The sequence below is a fragment of the Pituophis catenifer genome, unplaced genomic scaffold (genome assembly GCF_029215685.1).
Source record: "Pituophis catenifer annectens isolate HBS135680 unplaced genomic scaffold, rPitCat1.0.hap2 SCAF_2, whole genome shotgun sequence".
NCBI lineage: Eukaryota > Metazoa > Chordata > Lepidosauria > Squamata > Colubridae > Pituophis > Pituophis catenifer.
The window spans coordinates 86799660-86822033 of NW_027256882.1; the positions used below are offsets into that span (position 1 = coordinate 86799660).

The 22374-nt window shown below is 39.4% G+C and overlaps 1 protein-coding gene across 1 annotated transcript in view; it reads left to right on the forward strand.

Moving 5' to 3' along the window:
- Window positions 1–19533, forward strand: part of SLC38A3 (solute carrier family 38 member 3) — a 72796-nt gene extending 53263 nt beyond the window's left edge. Inside the window, exons 6-16 of the mRNA XM_070937090.1 lie at window positions 324–416; window positions 591–672; window positions 4080–4162; window positions 5372–5430; window positions 9338–9508; window positions 11004–11083; window positions 11852–11952; window positions 13027–13151; window positions 14158–14302; window positions 15092–15195; window positions 15895–19533. Coding sequence (XP_070793191.1) covers window positions 324–416; window positions 591–672; window positions 4080–4162; window positions 5372–5430; window positions 9338–9508; window positions 11004–11083; window positions 11852–11952; window positions 13027–13151; window positions 14158–14302; window positions 15092–15195; window positions 15895–15999 — 1148 coding nt within the window. The 3' untranslated portion in view covers window positions 16000–19533. The remainder of the gene's footprint in view (window positions 1–323; window positions 417–590; window positions 673–4079; window positions 4163–5371; window positions 5431–9337; window positions 9509–11003; window positions 11084–11851; window positions 11953–13026; window positions 13152–14157; window positions 14303–15091; window positions 15196–15894) is intronic.
- Window positions 19534–22374: the final 2841 nt, after the last annotated feature.

The window sequence follows — 22374 nt, forward strand, 5'->3', positions numbered from 1 at the left end:
ATTTAGTCTTCAGCTGAACTACTAGTACTTTTGCTAAATGCCTTGATTGTTTCTCTACTTAAGCAGTGGAGAAGAAATCTTCACCATAATAAAAACCGATCAAGACAGAGATTAAAATAAATCTCTGTCAATTTTGTGTGTTTTATTTTAGAAATGTAATTTGCGGTGCTTGCCATGTATGCAAGAATGGCTGTTGTTTTTATTCCAATTACTTCTGTTATGAGCAAAGGGCCCAGTCCAAAACATGGTTCATTATGTCTCTGAAATGGTATGGGTTCGTTCATATGTCATTTTTCTTTTATTAATTTTTTGATCTCATGCAGGAATCCGAGCCTATGAGCAACTGGGTTACAGAGCCTTTGGGACACCAGGGAAATTGGCAGCTGCCATTGCTATAACACTACAAAACATTGGAGGTAGGAAGAAACCGGTCATATTCACATCATCCTTTCTAAATATTGTAAAAGCCTTTTTTATCTAGATTTCCTAGAAAGCATTGTAGAAGAAGGAATTATGCAGGCAAAAATGCATTCCTAAATAAGTTTCCCTCTGGATCTTAAGTGTCCTCTGTCCTCTGTCTCTTTCTTCAGCGATGTCAAGCTATTTATACATTGTGAAGTCTGAACTGCCTCTAGTCATCCAGACATTCCTCGCCCTGGAAGAGAAAACAACGTAAGTGTCCCCACCTGGGTCTTCCGTTTGTCTCTTACTTTTCTACATTTTCTATATCTATATGCCATATTCACATTGTTCTGCCTAAGGAGGGTGTGATGTCAGCAATGGAGAGTGTGGTATCTGTAGTGCATTGAAAGAAAATGTAATTGGCTGGATTCATATATATTAAGCTTTGAACACACACACATGCGCGCACACACACACACACACTGTGGCTTATTGTTGCATGAATTGCACTTATTTCTGTCCCATCAGTTACATCAGGGAGAATTTTTTTTTAATATCCCTGCTCTGCCCTGGGTGCCTATTTTGTTTATGTCTCTCCAATTTAAGTGCAAATTGTCTCCATGGTGAGTGCCAATTATGTTTATTATCTGATCCTGATCCCCAGTTCTTAGTCTTTTACATGGTCAATGGAGATAAGTGGTAGCTGTAAGCTGGGTGGCCAGCCAGAGGGAAGCAGCAAAGCAAAGAGGACATCTGGTTCAGTACAAAACTCCTTTTGGATTATTAGCCCAGGCCCCAAGGAGAAATGGGGGGAGAAATGCCATTGCAGAAATGTCCTCCCTTCTGGACTCTCAGACATCCATTTCTTCTCCCCTCTTTATTCGCGAGCTCTCTGCTTTCCCCACCTTCTCTTTCCCTGTGGCTCAGCTCCATTTAACATCTCTTTAGCAGTACAGAGATTTATCTCCTCTGGACAATCTGTTACAGGGATTTCACAGCATTAAGCCACTACTATTTTCGATTGACACCAATGTCGAATAAACCCTCTGCACAGGATTAAACCAAAGTGAACTTCCAATCCATGCATGATGCTCCACTTCCTTCTACCCAGGATGTATTAGTCAGATCTGTGTTTCTGCTCATGGGCTGGCTGGGCTTCAGCACACCTTCTACCACCCTAGCAAACCCAAGGAAATCTTTCCTCCTGGTGGAAGGGTTAGCTGGGGAAATTAGTACAGCAGTAGGTAAAGAGAGATCCTCTCCCTTGGATGTATGGATCACTCCTCTTTAGGCCTATCTGAGACGTGACGAGGGAAAAGCCACCAGCGTATTTGCTTCTGTGCGAGATACATCCAAGACATTCTTATAGATGTTTTGTGTTATCAGTGGTCTTTTTATCTGGCACGAGTCCCAAGACTGGACACTCTGAAAATGTACATGGCCAGCATGACAGCAGAATAGAATATTTCATTATCGTTGGAAAATCTTATTTAAAGAAGTTAAAGAAGCACATGTTGACTGCAAAGAAAAAACTTGAAAATGGTGACAAGGTTCTTGTATTAGATATGGTCTGTTTAGTTTTGGCTTAGACCATGGTATGAACACAGCTACCATGTTTTCCCGAAAATAAGATCCTGTCTTATATGTTTTTGAACCCCGAAATAAGTGCTTGGCCTTTTTTCAGGGAGGTCTTATTATTTTGGGGCACATGGAGCAAAATGGGGCTCCTCTTGCCATCTTACTTGATTTCCAGCTCTGTGTTTAAATGTTTTCAGGGAGGGCTTATTTTTTGGGGGAGGCTTATTTTAGCGCATGCGTTCCAAAGCCCGATTGGACTTATTATCAGGGATATCTTATTTTCGGGGAAACAGGGTATTGTAGGATTGGATCGTGATTTATGAGGTAGTGCAGAGGTCTTCAAACATGGCAGCTTTAAGACTTGTGGACTTCAACTCCCAGAATTCTCCAGCCAGCTAAGTCCACAAGTCTTAAAGCTGCCAAGTTTGAAGACCTCTGAGGTAATGCAACATGTGCACTCAGTTATTGTAATGCACAATGTGTGTACCCAACAATTCTGAAAATATTTGATATTTTAGGAGTACTATTGCATAAGGGGTGTAATTCTGAAACAAGTATATCTTTGGCTGGATTTGGACTGTCCCTAGTTGCAGAGCTGAATACCACAAGATCATCTGAGGTATCGGCATGTACTTGGAGAAAAGTTGTGCCAGGTGACCTTTAATTGCAGCCAATCTAAAAAGCAGGCTAAAGATCAACCTTTTAGAATGGAAGAACAGCCAGAGTTTAACTTCTGAGGAAATGGGCAAAATAGGTGGTGATTCAGCTTTTGAGGTCTATATGATCAGTTTCTGGAACTCAACCTGAACTGGCTGTAAGAGTAAACTGGGGACAAGATCTATCTCCTTTTAGAGCCTGCCTTGGTTCCTCTTGGACTGCTTCTTGTTATGAGAGGTCTTTGCATGGCCCAAGACTGAAGGAGATGCAGTTCTGCCTTCTAACCTGCATCTTACAATGCCATTCAAGACTAAAGACCTGGGCTTATTTTCAGGGGACTTCGGAGTCTGTCATATCCTGATTCAGGGCAAGGATTTCTTTATATTCTGAAATTCTTATAACCAGTCCCCTCTCCCACTTCTTAAATATTTGTCCCTGCTTGCTTGAAATGCCTCTCATTTCTTTATGAGTTTCCACACCCACTCTTTTTAATCCCGAAGCTTTTCCCATAAAATAAAATAGTTAATATAAAATTGCCTTCCAAAAATAGTGTTCTTTGTTGGATTATGAAAATTAAGCCTGCTCATACCCAGATGTATCTGTCTTTAAATATTACATGAGTCATGCTTAATTCTAGTTTCCTGGTTTATAATTTTTCCTTTTCTTCTTAGCGTCATGGAAAAATATGTGAGGTACTGAAATGCTAAACAGCCTTTCCTCGTGTGCTTTTAGACTAGGCCTTGCTGTAGATCTCTCTTTGGAAGGAAACTTGGTAAGGTTTCCTTAGATTTGGATTAAACTTTCAAGTGCTCAGGTTAAATGGGAAGAGAGACAAAGAGAGAGAGAGAGGTGGATGGATGGAGGGATGGATAGATGGATGGACAGACAGACAGATGAACAGAACTCTCTCAAAAATATAGGAAGTGCCATGATTCAGTGGCTGAGTTCCATATAGTGTGTTAAAGATTCAAGAGTCAGTCCTGTTTCTCCAAGCTATGCTGGCAAAACTCAGCCTAAATTTAAGGAGCTGATGTTGGTAATTTTGTTCTAATTAAAAGAGTGGTCTGATTGATTAGATCCATATAGGAAGACTACTGTCTCAGAGTATTTGCAGCCATTGTCTACTAGTCACAGAGAGATTTAATCCTGTTGTATGATTCTAGAAAAGAGCCTACAGCACAAGGGGATCATGTGACCCCCCCCCAAGAACTTCAGTCTCTCCCCCCCACCAAGATATGCTACATAAGTGTTTTAATGTGACAGTGAGGATACATTCTGTGTATCCATACATATTAGTTGTGTTTAATGCATTAATAGGATTTAATAGTATTAACTGTTCTACCTGTCCGCTTTTTTGCTTTGGCTGCATTTAGTTTGGAGAGATACCTTACGGTACTCAAAGATCAAGTGGCTACAAACGATGTAACTTTGTGTCATTTCAGGGATTGGTATATGAATGGAAATTACTTAGTAATCCTGGTCAGTATCACCATTATCCTTCCTCTGGCCCTCATGAAACAACTTGGTAAGGTTTACTTAAGTTCCTTAACTCTCATTTATGAGGATGATAAACACTTTGACTGTCCCATACTTAATGACTCTGTGGCGAAAGATGGAATTAGTACAAAAAGCAGCATAGGTATTGTTGAGTATACGTGAACAAGGGCTTTTGTTTTGCCAAGTATTTCTAAAAAGCATGAGAATTACCCCAATATTACATCCACTGAAATGTTCCTCTTCATGCTATTTACTACTGAAAATTAAAGTATTACCGTACTTTTCAATCTATAAGATGCACTCCTCCCCAAAAGTGGGTGGAAATGTCTGTGCGTCTTATAGAGTGAATATTGCCAAAGCCCCGCCCACCCAATGGCCCCCACCCTTCAGCCTCTGCTTCCCAGCAATTTGCCTTCTTCCAGCAAATAGCAAACTACCTGGTCAGCTTCAGCACAGCCTGATTTAGCATGAGCAGCTGATTGGCGGTTGGATCTGCATCCCGGAATACTGCCAATCAGCTGTTCCAGGCTGCGGGGATTGCCGCTACCGCCTATCACTTCCTCCGCGCACCCCATTTTTGGCCCCATTTTCGGCCTTTGTGCATCCCGTTTTTGGCCCATTCCAGATAGCGGGGATAGGCGGCGGCAGCAATCACCGTCACCTGGTACAGGCTGAAAATGGAACATGCGGAGGCTGAAAATGGGCGCTCGGGAGGCCAAAAATGGGACATGTGGAGGCCGAAAATGGGGTGCGTGGAGGCATCAAAAGGTAACAGTGGCGATGGGTGGCGGATATCCCCACAGCCTGGAACAGCAGATAGGCAATATAGGTATTCCGGGAGGCAGATCCAACCACCAATCAATCAGGCTGTGCTGTGAAGTTGACAAGGCTGTTTGCTGTTTGCTGCAAGGAGGCAAATTGCTGGGAGGCAGAGGCAGATTTTTTTTTTCTTGTTTTCCTCCCCAAAAGTTAGGTGCGTCTTATAGTCCGGAGCGTCTTATAGTCCAAAAAATATGCTATTTAGAACTGAACAATCTTGGACTTGGCAAAGTGAAAAACCAAAGCACTCTTCCTTACTTTGAGGAGCACGTGCTTCAAAACTTTATGATAGCTAGACCTTCTTATAAACAATAATAATGAAAGAATGACAGAAAGAGAGATAGAAATTTAGCACAACAGAGAAACCTACAAATTACTTTACAGATCCCTTGCAATGTTTTGTTTTCTCTTGTTCCAGGTTATCTTGGCTATGCCAGTGGGTTTTCTCTCAGCTGCATGGTCTTCTTCCTTATTTCGGTGAGTTTGAATGATGATGGTTTATAAAGTATTTTTTTAACTCTATGTAAAATGTATTTATGATACAGAGCTGTTCATGTCTATTCAGAAGTTTGATCCATTAAGTTAATGATCTACTTGCAAAAAAATGAGCATAAAACTGAAATTTTAATTAGCAACTATAGGTAGTTCTCACTTAACAACAAGACTTGTAAGGTTATAAAGCACAACTTGTGCTGCTTAGCAACAGCAGTTCCAGCACTTCTGGTTGCTGTTATTAAGTGAATCCTTGTCATTAAGCATAATGTCATATGGTCAGCATTGGTGACCTCCAGCCAGCTTCTCCATTGACTTTGTTTGTCAAAAGCTGGTGGCGAAGTTTGCATTTGGTGATCATGTGAACATGGGATGCTGCAACATCATAATTGTGAATTGGTTGCTAAGGACCTGGATTACAATCACGTGAATATAGGGGCACTGCCACAACTATGAGATCAGTCATAAGTACTATTAGTTCAGCACTATCATAAGTTGTAATGGTTGCTGAACGAGTAGTTGTTAAGCAAGGATTACCTGTACATATATTTCTATCTTGTCCATCTTTTAAGAGTGGCAAATACATTTCCCTTTGTCCTTTATTCACATAGCAACTTGATGGGAAGGGTTAGATTAAGAGAAAGTTATTCTGAGGTTGAGAGTTCCATTGAAATTTTAATGCAAGTGTTTTCAATACAACAGTGTTGATGTTTTGGATTACAACTTTTAATCAGCCCCAACCTATGGCTAGAGATAATAAGAGCTGTAGCTAAGACATCACAAAGACTGCGGAAATTTGATAGCTCTGTTACCATGACTTGTCTAAGATACATTACCTGAAAATCTTAACGAAACATCTTTCATGGTTGGACATTTTCAAGGATTTATTTGGGGTCTTTCCTTTTTCCTAGTTTAAAAAAATATTTAATAGCTTTGCTTATTCATTTTTTTGTTTACAAAAATTCTAGTACATCTCAGCCTAATCTGTTTTACAAGGATCTCATAAAGATAAAATAGGAGAGAGTCAGGGAAGGAAAAGTATGCTTGGTGCCAATTGCATCTTGAAGAAGATCCAGATTAAATAAATGGAATCAAATTTTAAAAGAGGGTTCTTAGGAGAGGTATTTTATCCTAGCTTCTAAGGGAGCAATACTTCAGGGTATTGATTTTCTATGAAAGCATCTTTACTTGCATGTAATTATTTCTGCTAGATTCTAACTCCATCAAACCAGATGTACCGAGCCTCTGAATCTGGTCCTAAATCTTTTTCCTTTTGGGTCATCGGGGCAAGGAGGGGGAATTTTTTATTTCCTGGCATTGCTAAAATTGGACAGTGCTACTTTCTCAAGTGCGGACTGTCACAGTAAATAGCTCGCAAGCAATTTGCCTCCAGCCTTTGCAATGATGCATCGCTACATTCTCACTGCCTTGTCAGAAACACTGATCTATTTCTGGGAGAAGAAGCTTTGTATCATTGTGAGGGACAACAGGAGAAGACAGGAAGTAGTGCCAGAGCCCTCATAGGGATGTTAGCATGCATACGAATAAAATACAATTTCAAAGTGCCTACCAATCTTAGAGAAGGGAGTATGTTTTACTCTTCTTCAAGCTATCATACATTTTCAAGTGAGAAGTGGTTCTTAGTTTAAATCAGGGGTGCTTGGTGTTCTCTGAACTTGATTGTTGTTTTGCAGATGTTTCATTACCCAAATGAGGAAACATCATAATGTTGCCTAGTTTGGGTAATGAAATGTCAGGAAGAAAACAATCCAGCTCAGAAGACATTTTATTTCAACCCTGAGCTACAAATACTCTCCTTTATCAGTAGCTTAAATCAGCTAGTTACTCCTACACGAACTGCTGCATTGAAGATATTTATACCCAATCAAATCGTAAATTTTGCCCTGGATTATAATAAGGATGATCCCAAAGGGCTTGCTAGCTTGATTTTTTTTTCTAACACTCCAGTCCTATAAATAATCATAGCTGTGATCTCTGGCAAAAAATAGTGGTAGTGCAATTATCACCGGAGTATTTGTGCTACTTACTTCTTGTTTTAAAAAGTTGCAATCTGATGGCATTATGGTAAAATGTATTTAGGAAGCTATATAAGTAAATCTCTTTTATGATATACATTGGTGACATATCATGCTGCCTAAGTTTAGCATGTTTTACAAGCTTCATGCTGGTGCAGGGTATGAAGTTCCACTGTGATACCTCCTACGTGGAGACATTTAATTTACTTTTTGCCTGATGCCTCAGGCAAGCTACTCAGTGGGGTTTGGCGTGGTTAATGTTCTGTCTCCCTGATTTTAATTTGTATTATTTTACCCTGGTTTTTTTTTAATAAAAGTGAATGAATTCAGCAACTGTTTCTCAACATGGAATTTGAATAGTTTTGTTGTGTTTCATTGACTTTTCTAAGATCTGTTTTAAGTTTATTTTATAAAGAAAAACAGTATATCTTTTAAAACAATAATATTTACCAGAACATACAAGCTTAAGCTGTATATTTGTGCTGCTTTCTTTGTATTAAAGTCAAATCATTCAAATCAAATCATAAAGTGGGTTTCAAAATCACAAGTTTTGAGAGATATGAATTAGGAAAGTATGTACAATGTTTAGAACTCAGTTATTAAGTTTTACTAATACAAAGATGTGTGACTATGAATGTGGGTATTTCAGTGGAAAGTGTAGTTCTCAGGATTCTTAAATAAAGTTATAGCAACAATAGGCAAATGGATCCCTTCCAGGTTTCTTTTTAACTCCTATGAACTTTAGTTAGTAAGGCCTGTGACAAGGGAATGTGAGATTGGAATACATAAGACAGGAAGGCATCGTGTTTCTAGTATTAACATATTATCACTCTGATATGTGCACTTTTGTATTGGACTTCTCTGACTGGCCGACATGATCTACTGCAGCCACCCCCAGAATAACTAAATAGAATTGTAGGAGGTGGCCAAGAAGCTTCTTCAGGTTCTTCTTAAAGCGAAATGTTTTCAAGAATAAAAACAAGAAATGCCCAGCTGCCTTTTGGAAAAGCACCTTTGGGACAAGCATGACCTGGATGATTGAGACTCTCCATAGACATCATTTCTAGTTCTATTCCATCTCCGTTCAACCAATCAGAAATATGCTCACCTTTTTATATTAATAATAATGTAACCGGAATACAATGCTACCTAGTGCCTGTCATCTTCCTACGGTGGATTGGTTTGGACACCATTTGGGGGATTTTGCAGAAACTTGAAAACACAGAATTAAAATTGGGGTAAAAAAGTATAATAAATGTTCAGAACAGGATAAAAACAAAAATAGGACAATGGGATAACAGAAATAACAATAAGAACAAAATTAAGACCAACTCTCACATATCTCAATCAAGAACTTTAGTTTTGTATGGGTTCTTCCCATGTTCTGGGCTAAAACTCAGAGGAAGAACCAGGTTCTATAGAAGAACAAACAGGTCAGGGCCATCCAAACCTTGTTTCACAGAGTAGGTGCTGCGACAGAGAAGGCAGACTTCCTGGGTCCCACCAGAAGACACTGTTTCATAATAGGAACCCAAAGCATGCCGCTGTGCCATAACACATGGGACAAACAGAAATCATTGAAGACAGGCAGTTCTGCAGATAAACTGACCCCATGTCATGAAGTACATTGATACTTAAGGCCACCAATCAAAAACTTGTACACAGACATTAGCCATTCTTTCCTCAGAGAACCCGGAGCTATCCAACATAGCTGGTTTTTTACCTAATGTTGAGGTCATCCAGTGAAAACATAATTAAAATATGTGAAGCAGGCAAATGAAAGTCCTTGTATTGGGACCTATGAAGTTTTATTTCCTCCTCAGATGAGAATTTATGAGGTTTTATTTCCTCCTCAGGTCATTTACAAAAAGTTCCAGATTCCTTGTCCACTTCCTGACCAGATCAACAACACAGGCAACGTGAATTACACCTTGGTTAGCACAAGCAGCTATCAAAATGAACACACTACTATGCAGGCCACAGAGGAAGACATTTGCTCTTCAAGTTTGTTCACGCTCAAGTCTCAGGTCAGATGAGTGAATTTGTGAGGATACCAGCAGTAATTAATAATATATATCATTCTCCAACCTAGGTGCCATCCAAATGTGTGAATTTTCAGCAGTGGTAATGCTGATTGTGGGTAGGAGTTTTGGCCTAAATTTCAGGAAATGTCCAAATTAGAGAATAATTATCACACACTGTTAATTGTATCAGATGTTTACTGTATTGCTGGCCTTTTATTATTAAATGTTAATGGTTGTTCTAGAGCAGAGGTGTCAAACTCAATTTCATTGAGAGCTGCATCAGGGTTTGACCTCGGGGGGCGTGGCCAGCTCGACATCACTCCATCAAGGCTCCATTTTGGGCTGCGATGGCTGCCTGCAGCCCTCTGCCATGAAAACAGAGCTTGGGAGGGCCACATGTGGCCCACCCAAGCTCCGTTTTCACTGGCAGAGGGTGCAGGAGGCCGCTGTGGCCAAAAAAGGAGCCTGGGAGGGCCGTGCATGGTCCTCCTGAGCTCTGTTTTTGCTGGCAGAGACACTGCAGGCTGGTCCTTTGCTGTTTGCAGAGCAGACATGGGCCAGATCTAAGCATCCTGTGGGCCAGATTTGGCCCACCGGCTTTGAGTTTGACACCCCTGTTCTAGAGCCAACATGATACAAATAATTTAAACCAATCTTCTATAGATGACCATGCTAACTGCAGGGGGAGTGTATGTTGATCTAAACTATAGAGGAATAGTGGTAAAAGGAGAAAGAAAGAAATTAATAGATAGGTGGAAAGAGTAGGAATAAATGTAACCATGATTGTTGATGAAAGAGTGAAAAAGTGATTTTGGGACAGAAGAGTTAAAAAAGAAGAGGAAAGCAAAGAGGAAGCTTACAAAAGTAGAGAAACAGTTTTGAGGATAAAAACCAAGGTAACAATGAGGAATGAAAGAGATGGAATATAAAATAGGTAAAGATCTAAAGGGAAACCTGAAAAAAGCTCAGGACTGAAGTGGCATAATCATCCTTTAGTGCAGTGGTCTCCAACTTTTCCGGCTTTGTGGACTGGTGACAGAGGTGGGAGAGAGGTTGGTTCTACACGAGTGGTGGACAAACACACATGTGTGTGCAGCTCCATTTGCACAAGCAGCAGGCACGTGTACCCACTGTTCGTACAAGTGGATCTGTGTTGTGCACATGTATGCTCACCCACTGCTTCTGTGGCTCAGTTCTGAATGGCCACAGCCCTACAGTGGGCCACTGCTTTAGTGGTTACTCCTGTCTGATGCGATGAATGGAAGAATGGCCACAATAACACATCTAGATAGGGGTTCAGGGACCTGAGTTTCTGGGAATCACAATTCTGTTAAGAATTTGTCTCACTTTATTTATTCCCTGCTAATCTTTGTTAACACTTTTTGGGTGTACAATCTCTTTGCATGGGTATAGCTGAGAGCTTAAAACAGCATCACTCTTGCAGGCAGAAGCTTCTCTGACATTTCCCCAACATCTCTTTGCTCTTTTAACTTTGCAGACAGCCTATACCATCCCTATCATGGCATTTGCTTTTGTATGTCATCCTGAAGTCCTTCCTATCTACACTGAGTTGAAAAAGTAAGTATGTACATATGTTAATAATACCTCACTGTTGACATCACCGAAGTAGTGTTGCAAGTTGAAGAAACAGCATAGGCATCAGATGACTGAATTTAGAGGATGAATATAAAGATGATGTTTTAGGACATTCGTTCTTTTTCTTCCTCATGCACGCACACATTTACTGCACATTGCCTGTAGCAAATTCTGGACAGCTTCCTTCCATGTCAAGTACAAAAGGCCAAAGTGGCTGGTTCTGTTGAGCAAATTTTCTGCCATTCCAGAACGTTGATTCTCAGTAGGCAGGAGGACAAATATCTGTTCACAAATGCATAAAGAGACCTGATTAGTCAAGAGGGGAGCTTGTATTTTGTGGTCTGTTAGAACTGTAGAATTCCCAGTTGATTGGGAATCAGCGCTATAGTTTTCCACTAGAATTTCATAGCATAGGTTGCGCTACTGAGGTTCATTTTAATTTAAAAACCATTTAGTGTTTCTTGGGATTTTCATCAAATGTTGCCCCCCCCCTCCCAATAATAGACAGGTGATATACATGCCATCTAAACTCCTGTGACTTATCATGTAATATGAACTCACAGGAAGAATGTTCAGGGTTTTTTTAAAAAAAATACAAAATTGAGTTTCATCAATCATTTATATGTTTAAATAATAGCAAGGTGAAAAAGAAATTCAAATGATAACAGTGCACTGCTTTTAATAAATTAAAACCACTTCATGATTAGCCTAAGTTATATGCTTCTCATTGAGCTTTTGTATGTCTTTTAGCCCAACCAAGAAGAAGATGCAGTGTATCTCCAACATTTCCATCACAGTCATGTATGTTATGTACTTCCTGGCTGCCCTATTTGGTTATCTCACATTTTATGGTAAGTTCCTTTCTATTGCCCTAGGAGTTTATGTATGTCCTGAGATCACATTCAGCCGATCAGTATCCCTTTTGTGACTCCCAGAATTTGGATCTTTTTACATTTTGAGGGGAGGAGGGTTGTGAGGATATATATTAAGCCTAGTAGAGATTTCAGGCATCCATTTGATCTCTTAAATCCCTCTCTTGCCAATTTTGGAGTATGTTTTACAAAGACTTGGATGGCCTTCAAGCCAACAGAAAGTTTGCAATCTATCCCATGTTCTGTGCTTCCTAATTAAATGAAGGAAAGGCAGATACTCAGGGCAGAAAGTACTGTCTTTTTAAAGCTATAACCTTCTTCCCTCAAGAACTGAGCCGAGGTGGCGCAGTGGTTAGAGTGCACTACTGCAGCTACTTCAGCTGACTACTAGTTCAGCAGATCAGCGGATCAAATCTCACCGGCTCAAGGTTGACTCAGCCTTCCATCCTTCCGAAGTGGGTAAAATGAAGACCTAGATTGTTGGGGGCAATATGCTATTTAGTATACTGTCTTTGGTGTAAGCCGCCTAGAGTCCTCGGAGAGTGGGCGGCATAGAAATATGAATAATAAAATAAAAAGAAAGAAAGAACTAACCATTGGAATGCAGTTGCAGGCAGCTACATGTTATTTGGATGCTCAACTCACTAATGAACTATAAAGCACCAACAGTAGCAATCTTTTCACATTTTACAAAGCTTGTGTTCTCAGCTGTGCTTTGGACTGGCCTGTCTCATGCATTTCATTAGAGAACCTCCAAAGAAGAATGCTGAATCCTTGCATTGTATCTTGTACAAAGACATAATAGTACATCAAATTTCCCTTGTTGTGCAATATAATGACTTACATGTTCATTTGAGAAAACTGTAATTAGCATTTTACAAAGTTGCCCATGCCACCAGCCATATGATTGCAGCCTCTAGGAACAACAAACACCTCTACAGTCTTCAATTATATTTAAAAAAAAAACATTTTGGGAGTGCTGTACAAAGGAAGTCCTTGTTATATATTTAGCCTGATCAATGCTGCTATTCTGTTCTTGGCTGTCTCCTACAGGGCAGGTAGAATCAGAGCTGCTTCACACCTACAACAGAGTAGACTCACTTGATGTGCTGATCTTGTGTGTGCGAGTAGCTGTGTTGATTGCTGTGACACTAACAGTGCCCATTGTTCTCTTCCCGGTGAGTTCCGCTGTCAGAAAACTGACAAAAGGAGATTAAATGTGATTTTGTGTTGTGTGCGTCTATGTGTTTTTTAAACTGGAATCTCGATCTAAAATTTAACTCCTATCTTGCATGAATTCTTGATGTCTATTTTTTGTAACTGAAAGAAGAATAAAAATCAAGACCGCCTAGGCTGTAAACCATTAAAGTCATTGTGGTTTACAGTGGTGCCTTGGTTAATTTTAATTCGTTCCGGCAGGCGCAATGTGTACCAAAAATGAAGAGTACCAAACAAAATTTTCCCATAAGGAATAACGTAGTAAGTCACAAGGCAGCCAACACCAACAAGTTCTAGCTTGTGAGTTGAGTACCAAATAAACGATGAGTATCGGGATAAATTTTTCACATTAAAATGTGTTGGAGTACCAAATTCAATGAGTTTCAAAGCTGTTGAGTACCAAAGTACCCCTATTGTTCAAAACTATAGCACCGCTGCAATAGATACAAGCAGGGGAGAATAGTATACAAGATCTAAGCACTGGTAGATGATTAAGGTTGAGTTATAGTGATAGCTGTTATAGTCCACCAAATTAGAAATGGGAACTGAAGTAAAAAAATTAAGCCATTAGATTAGAAGTCCATTCTATTGGGCAAAAGGATAAATTCAAGTAGCTGTGATAAAATGGTACAGGAGTCAAGACAGACCTAAAATATGTGCAGTGAAGAACTCTGCCATGTTTCTAAAAGGTGAACCTAACTCAGGGGTAAAATCCAGCAGGTTCTGACAGGTTCTGGAGAACTGGTAGCGGAAATTTTGAGTGGGGTGGGAATGGAGATTTTGCAATATCCTTACCCCAGGAGTGGGGAGGGAATGGGGATTTTGCAGTATCCTTCCCCTGGAGCGGGGTGGGAATGGAGATTTTGCAGTATCCTTCCGCTGCCACGCCCACCAAGCCACGCCCTCAGAACCGGTAGTAAAAAAATTGGATATCACCACTGACCTGACTACGTTGTTTTTCTTCAGGTGCGCCGTGCAATCCAGCAGATGCTTTTTCCAGACAAGGATTTCAGCTGGATTCGACACATTATCATTGCTTTTCTTCTACTGACATCTATTAATTTGCTTGTTATTTTTGCTCCCTCCATCTTGGGAATCTTTGGCTTAATTGGTAAGTCTTGCATTCTAGGAATCTTTTTGTTCTAAATAGATACTTTTTATTAAGGATTTTAACAATAAAAGATAATACAAACTAATACCAAAAAGAAAAAAAGAAAAGAAATGCAAAAAGCAAAAGAAAGTGAGAAAGAGAATGACAGGAAATAAAATAAATAAAATAAAATAAAGAGGGAAGGGAAGGGAGGAAAGATATATAAGAAAATTACTGATGTCAAACTATTACCGCTATGTAACATGGATTCTGCATTTTGGCAAAATATCCATTATGGGTATTGTTTATGGATATGGATAAAATCATTTATATTTTGAAAAATGTTTCTGAAAAGTATTTCTAAAACACAAGGGAGAGTCAGAGTTCTTCCCTAAATAAACAAGCTCCTAATAATAGAAATTGCATTAGGTCAATAATTATTCCATACTTCTTTGAGAGCATCCATGGGACTCCTTGAGCTGGTGCCTCAGTGTTCTGTTTTTCCAGGATCAAGGCCATCTTATTAAACCTCTTTGTTTGCCATGTAATTCCAAAGGGCTCTTCTTTGTTGTTTTTACTCCTAGCCACTCATCGGTTGCTTTTTTTCCTTGCTGATTTTTAACTCAAACAGTATCCTTGGAGGAAAATCAATAGTTGTTCTGGACTCTGCCAGGGATGAGGGGCAAGGCTGAAGTTCCTGTTGTCAGAGCTTGTTATGTTTTCCCAAAAATATATTAGTGAAGAAAAGTGAAGCCCAGGATGTTTCATTTTCTGAAGATCCTAAACCTGTTCTCTGTTGGACTCTCCCAGGTGCCACCTCAGCTCCTTGCCTGATATTCATCTTCCCAGCAATATTCTACATCCGGATCATACCCAAGGATAAGGAATCTATGAAATCCCCTCCCAAGATCCTGGTATGTAATCTCTAATAGTTCACTTTGGCTACTTCAGTTATTCATGAAGAGTCCCAAGGGATGGATTATTGGATGAGAAAAAATGGTTTTCTGCTTTAAAGAATCCACCTGATAGTGAAACTTAGTATTTCCAAGCAGTGTTTTTTTGGCAGGGGGTAAGGAGAACATGCCCTGCATGTCCTGCATATTATCTATGGAAGTTATCACAGTTTTTGGATTTCAAACTGAATGCATGGTTTATAATTTATCATTATAAATATCAATGTCATCATCATTTGTGCCATATGGGGATGTGCAATATATCTTTATTCAAAAGATGCTATTAAGAAAAGAGCTGGTCTGGAGCAGAACCACAATTTTCAAGGAAGGCATGAGTCTTTCCTCCCTAGCTGCAGTGCTACTCAGCCATAAAGGTTGCGTGATTCATTTTTGGAGGGTGGGGGGAGGGAACATGTGAAGTATAGAAATATACAGTTGTATGAGCATGCTTTGTTATGAATCAGTTGCCAACCCATTTCTATTGAACTACAACTGGCACAATTTAAAGCCAGCTCTCAACTTTGGATGTCTAGATTATTCTCCTTGCTCCAGTTGTTGGGAGAGGAGAGCAGCACACATTCATGTGCTTCTGCTTCCACCATTTGGGGGTTCTTTTCCGCAAGTGACACTCTCCTTCCTTCCTATCTCTTCTCCCTGCAGGCATCCCTCTTTGCGTGCCTCGGGGTGCTCTTCATGATCATGAGCCTCAGCTTCATCATCATCGACTGGATGTCAGGTGGCCTAAAGAGTGGAGGCAGCCACTAGGCGACATTTGCAGCCCCGTGATGCACAACAAAGCCTTGGGAAACTCAACTGGCTTCGATCCATTTCCTGCCCTTGCCCTGTGTTAGTACTGTATCATTTTTTCATCCCTGGTTACATTCTGGGCCATGGGTGCTATTCCAGTATGAAATCCTCACACTCTCACTGAGCCAGAAGTGCTGCAGGCTGGACTAGACCAGAAGCCAATCTCTTACTTTCTCTGGGCATTTGATTTTCTCTCAAAGTCTGGGATCGGCCAGGCTAACAGTAGTCTAAATGAGCACATAAACTGGAAAAATAAGCCCATTTCAAGGGAAAGGGAGGGGAGGCTGCTATGATACACAGTATATCTTCAGTTCTATATGTCCAGTCCAGCTGGCCCACACTGAGGGGACTCAGAAGTCAGCAGGACCAGAAGAAAATGGAGCAACTGTGCTAAATAACTTGGATGTAGGGCTCTCACTTGATGCTCACTACTGAATGGTTGACTTGGGCCAAGCTTTATATTATATGAATATTATACTGAGGCTACAGAATGAAAAGCGAAGGCTTTTTAGAGCTTGAAGGGGTTTAAGAAAGAAAAAATATTATTTCCTTTTTTAAAAAAAATCTTATTGGTCACAATCCCAGCTCCAACTACAGATCCTTAATCCTCCTCAAATGTCATTTGGCAGGCCTGACTTTTTTCTCTCTCCCTGACATTGGTTCGGTTTCCTTGTCTGCCCTCTGCAATGAACTCCTTGCCACTTTTTAGGTAGTTGTAAGACTTAGAGTGGGAGGCAGGTTAATGGGGACATATTGGGAAACTACAGGCCCTCTGAACTACCAGTTGTGATGGGGTGAAGATTTGCACTGGTTTCCAAGGATCCATTTACATGTTCTGAATTATCCTGAGGTATTTGAAGCAGAGAAGAGATGATGGCACTGGAAATTGGGCAATGTAGCTCTCTCTTCTTATATGGAACCGAGCTTTAGTTGGTCCTATTGTTCATGTCTTCAAAACCTAACTTCTGTTTGTTTGTTCCATTGGGAAGCAATAATCACAGTTTTAAGATTCTATGTTAATTGGACTCTTACGTTAAAACATTATTTGTCCCTTGATGCTACATAAATGGACCACACTGGCTGGGGAATTCTGGGAGTTGCAATCCTAAAACTTTTAGATGACATCATATATGGGAAGGCTAGCTTTCAGGATTCATCCGTGATTTAAAACATGAAATTATAAGGTCTTGAACAGAAAAAATATGTCATCTGAACAATGAATGACATATAGCAAGCAGGATTTTATGAAGCTAAGATGATTTTAGAATGTTTAAACTCTGGAAAACTTTAATGAAAAACATGGTAATCAAAACTGATATAACATTCCAAGACTGGAAAATTCAATTTTTCCTCCCTGATATTAATACCTGTTTTACATTGTAACTAGAGCCTAGTCCTTGCAACAGGGGAACAAAAATGCAATAGGTTCTTTCTGAGAAGATTTGAATGATGATCATGAGGCTAGTTGTAGTGCTGCATCGGCAACTTGTGAAAATATTTTGAAGCTTTAGGGGTACTCTGATGGTTCCCAGGTATAAACAGTCATCTCTAGTCTGAATGTATATTATATTTAGTACTTAGCCCTAATATATAATCCTTATTATGCAACAAGAAGCTGATAATGATATTTGCAAAATTGTCCTACCCTTCTGTCATAATCCTGAAGAACATTTTTCATACCTTTCAACATTAATCAGACAAAAGTAGTTCCTCTGGTATTATAGGAAGCAATGAACTATCCATTAACAAACTAAGCAAATGAAATGGAATACATTTCTTCCCTGTTGCCCTATAGCTAGCAGTTCAAATCAAACTCTAGTCGAGGTTTTAAAGATGCACTTTCTGCCCTGGATTACAGAAACATGCTTTTTGTGTTGTACAAATCTGATTGCAGCATGCAGAACATTTCAGAACTTAGTCAGTAGCAGCACTTTTCCTCCCAATATTGATCTATATTGGATCAAGAAACTCAGCATTCCTGCATCGTATTTTCAAAATGTAAGCGCTCTCCTATAGTGTACAAATTCATGGAGAATTGTGTTTATACATGTACCACAATGATGGAATAGATATCTCAGAGCAGGTGCCTCAGCTTTCCATTCCATGTCAGATGTTCGGATATGCAGCTAAGCTTAATCAGATAGCTGTGTTTCTGGGAATACAATCTCAGACTGAAATAAGGTGCTTGAAGGAATGCCTGAGATAGAAAACACTGGACCTCTTGTGTTAGAACACTTTGGCACTGAAAGGACTGTAGCTTTCTTCTGCTATTACCTATGCACAGCAGCACTTCATGTAGGCCCTGTATGGGGTACAGTACCAAAATCCCTCACTTTCTATGCACATCCACTTTTTGCGCACTTTCAGCAATAATGTTTCTGCCATCCCTGGAGTAACTGGAACAGGATTGCAGGGTGGGGGATAACTATGTGTCACAAAACTATGTTGGACTGTAGTATTCACTCAGTTAATGTGACACATTGAAGTGGCTTGTCAGTTCTAGCGTCACAGTACATAAAAGGCACTAGTTGAAGCTTTACTGCCCTCTGCCGTAGCTTGTGACTCTTGCAGCTTCCAATAATTTACACCTTGGAAAGCTAGTGACTTTATTCTTTTAAATTTCTCAACGACTGATTCATACACAAAAATGTTCCAAAATGGGATACATTGAAAACTGAACTTGAGGAATATAACTAAGCAAGTCAAATCTTCAGAATAAATGAATGTTGCATCAGGATCAAGCTATTTTCACTCTGAAATCCTGGTCTAAGTCCAGCTGAGGACATGGACAACAATTCTTCCCTGCTCCTGCCCTCGCATTAGCAAATTCCCAAAGTCCAATTGTTCTTGGTGACATTTGAATAGTGGAGTAATTATTTCTACACTGAAGTTGGTGCAGCAAGACCTGCACTAAACACTAAACCTCTTCTGCATTATTTCCATGTAACAACAACAAAAAAAGAGCAGATGAATCACACCTGTGATCCTAAACAAATAGATTTCCTTCAAATAGCTGACACTCATTTCCAATTGACTGTCTAAGAATGTGGTCTGAAGAAAAGAACAAAAAATAATCCCCATATTCATCCAGAGTCCAGACTGTATATGGAGTTCTGAATCATTTAGTTCAATCTCAGTCATATTTTACGTTTTCCCTCTATGTTTATCATCTTCAACCTTCCGCCCAACCTTACAAAAATCATTTTTAAAAAGCCTCATTTGTTTATATATTGTATCCTATAAATTTTATGGTTGGATTGTTGTTTAAACTAATTTTTAAGTCAATCAGTAATTATTTCTAGGGATAAATAACTATAATGCAAATAATAAGAAACATGTATTTTTGTATTGGGGTGGTGGCTGGTCAATTTGCTTTTTATAAATAATGTATATAAGAGTAGATCTTTTTTAATGTATTTGTTGTTACGCTCACTAACTATGTATAGTGTACATATGTTATGTCCTCATTAAAGAGGGTTTGGAACCCAGAAATCTTGTCTGAGCTACAGAGAAAACTTACTACCAGTGTGAAACTCAGGGTAGTAGGAGCTGTTTCTAAAGCTTGGTGTCCAGTTACAAGAGCCATGATGAGAAAAGACTACATTTGCAGTTACAAACATTTGGCTTAAGTTGTTTTATATGATCTGCTTCTTAAGCCCAAACAGGATGGAAGTCAGCTTGAAACTTCTGGCTGATTTCTGATATTGATGGAGAATAACAGAAGATCGATAATTTAGCTGCATTGCCTTATGTAACTGCTGTCTCACAGAAGCATCGTGTGATGGATGCTTCTCAAACCAGAAGAGGGGGTGGAATGGGGAAACATGAGATAGTGACACAGCATAAATTCCACCTTAATTATGCTAGTTGTAAATTGAACCAGGGAATTGTTTTAGTGGGCTTTCAAGATTAATATCGAGCCCTGTGAGGTAGGAAAACTATGAAAACAACAGCTTGGGTTTCTGGAAAAATCTTTATCGTTAGTAGGATAAAGTAAAGAATCTTGAAAATCTGAAAACTGCAAGGAAGGAGCAAAAGAAATGTGGCAGCCCAATGGCTTAATTTCCAAGAGACCATTCTTGTGGCATGCTAGGTACTCCTAAAAGGTTACTAGTTACTTATTAGTCCCTGTTGCCAATTGACCATTTGTTTAACCTCTTCAGGTCATTCTCAATGTTAGGCAACATTAACTGTCTTTTATGTATTTTAATATTTATTTATTTTCTTTAACTTAGACTCGAGCTAGAGATAAGGTTCCAATGTTTGTTTGCAACGAGACAAAGATTGGTTGTTTGGGATGTCTGCACCAATTGAGGGCTAAAAGACCTACTGTTATCAGCAAAGTGACTGGGTAGAAATGGAAGAGGAAAAAATAAAATAAAGAGGTGCATTGATTGATGCAAGCAATCATGTGAAATCTCAAGGGCTCTTTCTCCTTTCTTTTCATTTCCAAACCCACAGAAGTTTCGGAAGGGGTAGCCTATATCTGCCCTTCTAGTGTGCAAACAGTAAGCAAATTGTGCTGCCTCGCTCAACGTAGGTTAAACATCAGTATCTCAGTCTCTGTGTACATTGCACAACATGCTTAAGCAGATAAATTAAGGATTTAAAGGCATAGCATAGCTTGGCTAGCATTAACCTTGGGCTTTTGGTTTTTGTGACTTGAGTGTTATGCAAACCCAGGCAACTGGTTCAGTTACGGTGCAATGTGTGCAAAACCCTGAAAACTAGTTAATGCAATAACCAGGTTCAGCATGTTGTATGAACATGACTTATGTGTCATAAGATATACAACACAGAAATGCACTTCTGAAGAAAAAGGACAAAACCTTTACCCAAAGAACACTGGATGTGTCTGCTTTCCCCCAGAGATGGCGCAGGCGTGACATCAATCCTACCTTCTCTCTGTATCTCTGTTCCTTTTGTCTCTGTGTTCCAAGTTACAAAACAATGGGAGAACTTGTCTGAAAGAGCCTATTTCTAGAACAGTTTTAAATTACATGTAGAAATTAGATCTATATTTGGAAATGAAACAAATCTTTTAAAACAATAATAAAGAAAACATGAAACCTTTTCCTGTATGTGGATCTTTGTGTCTGTGATTGAAAATCCAAGATTTGAGAGCCAGATTAGGGGTTTCCATCTAGAAAAAGAATAGGCAAAGTTAAAACCAAAGTATACATATAACAAAAGGCACATGCATCTGAAGTTACTTAATTCAGTAGGACTTTCATTTTTATTTATTTATTTATTAGTTTGATTTATATGCTGCCCTTCTCCGGAGACTCAGGGCGGCTTACAATGCATTAAGCAATAGCCTTCATACTTTTGTATATACCTGCTCAGTAGGGCTTTTGCCCCCCCCCCCCCGAGCAGTGTTCTATTTTATACAAAGTCAGCTTATTGCCCCCACAAACCGGGTCCTCATTTTACCTACCTCGAAAGGATGGAAGGCTGAGTCAACCTTGAGCCTGGTGAGAATTGAACTCGCAATAAATGCAGGCTGCTGGCAGCTAAGTGCTACTTTAACAGCAGTTTAGTCTGCTGCGCCACCAAGGCTCCTTTTTGGAAGCAAGGAACTTTTGGAAGCTGAAGATTGAAACCAAAATGTCATTTCTGGATCCTCTTTGTGCTCTGATTAATTCCTACTTTATTAAATTGCACCAGAATATATAGTACAAAGATATAGTCTACCTTGCTAGAATTCTATCCTAAAGATTCAAAATTGCTAGACATCAGTCCAAGAGCACTTTTATTTCTATTTTACTGGTCTTGAGTGCCTTAGATTCTATGATATATACAGGCACTGCGGGGTCAATATGACTTGGCATATTATTTAGCAGCAATCATTAAGTGAAGAGGATTTCTCACAAGTTTTTATGTTTTTTCCTCTTTCTGCCATAGAATGATAATAGTCAGTCAGTGTGAACAAATTTATAACTTAGATTAAATCCCCAAAGTTGAAGTATTTATTTATTTATTTATTTATTTATTTTATTGAATTTCTATACTGCCCTACTCCCGAAGGACTCAGGGCGGTGCACAGCCATGAAATAAAACACATAGATATACAAAATTTAAAATCAAATAAAATGAATTAAATAAATTTGGCTGAATTAATACCCATAATTTAAAATACCCATAATTTTAAAATACATTAAAAATTTAAAATTTACACTTAAAAGGGAGAAGATTTAGGCGAGGCCAGCTTGATGAAATAAAAGCGTCTTCAACTCGCGGCGGAAGGTGCGCAGATCCGGAATCCTCCGTATCTCTGGGGGGAGCTCATTCCAGATCGTCGGTGCCCCCACAGAGAAGGCTCTCCCCCTAGGG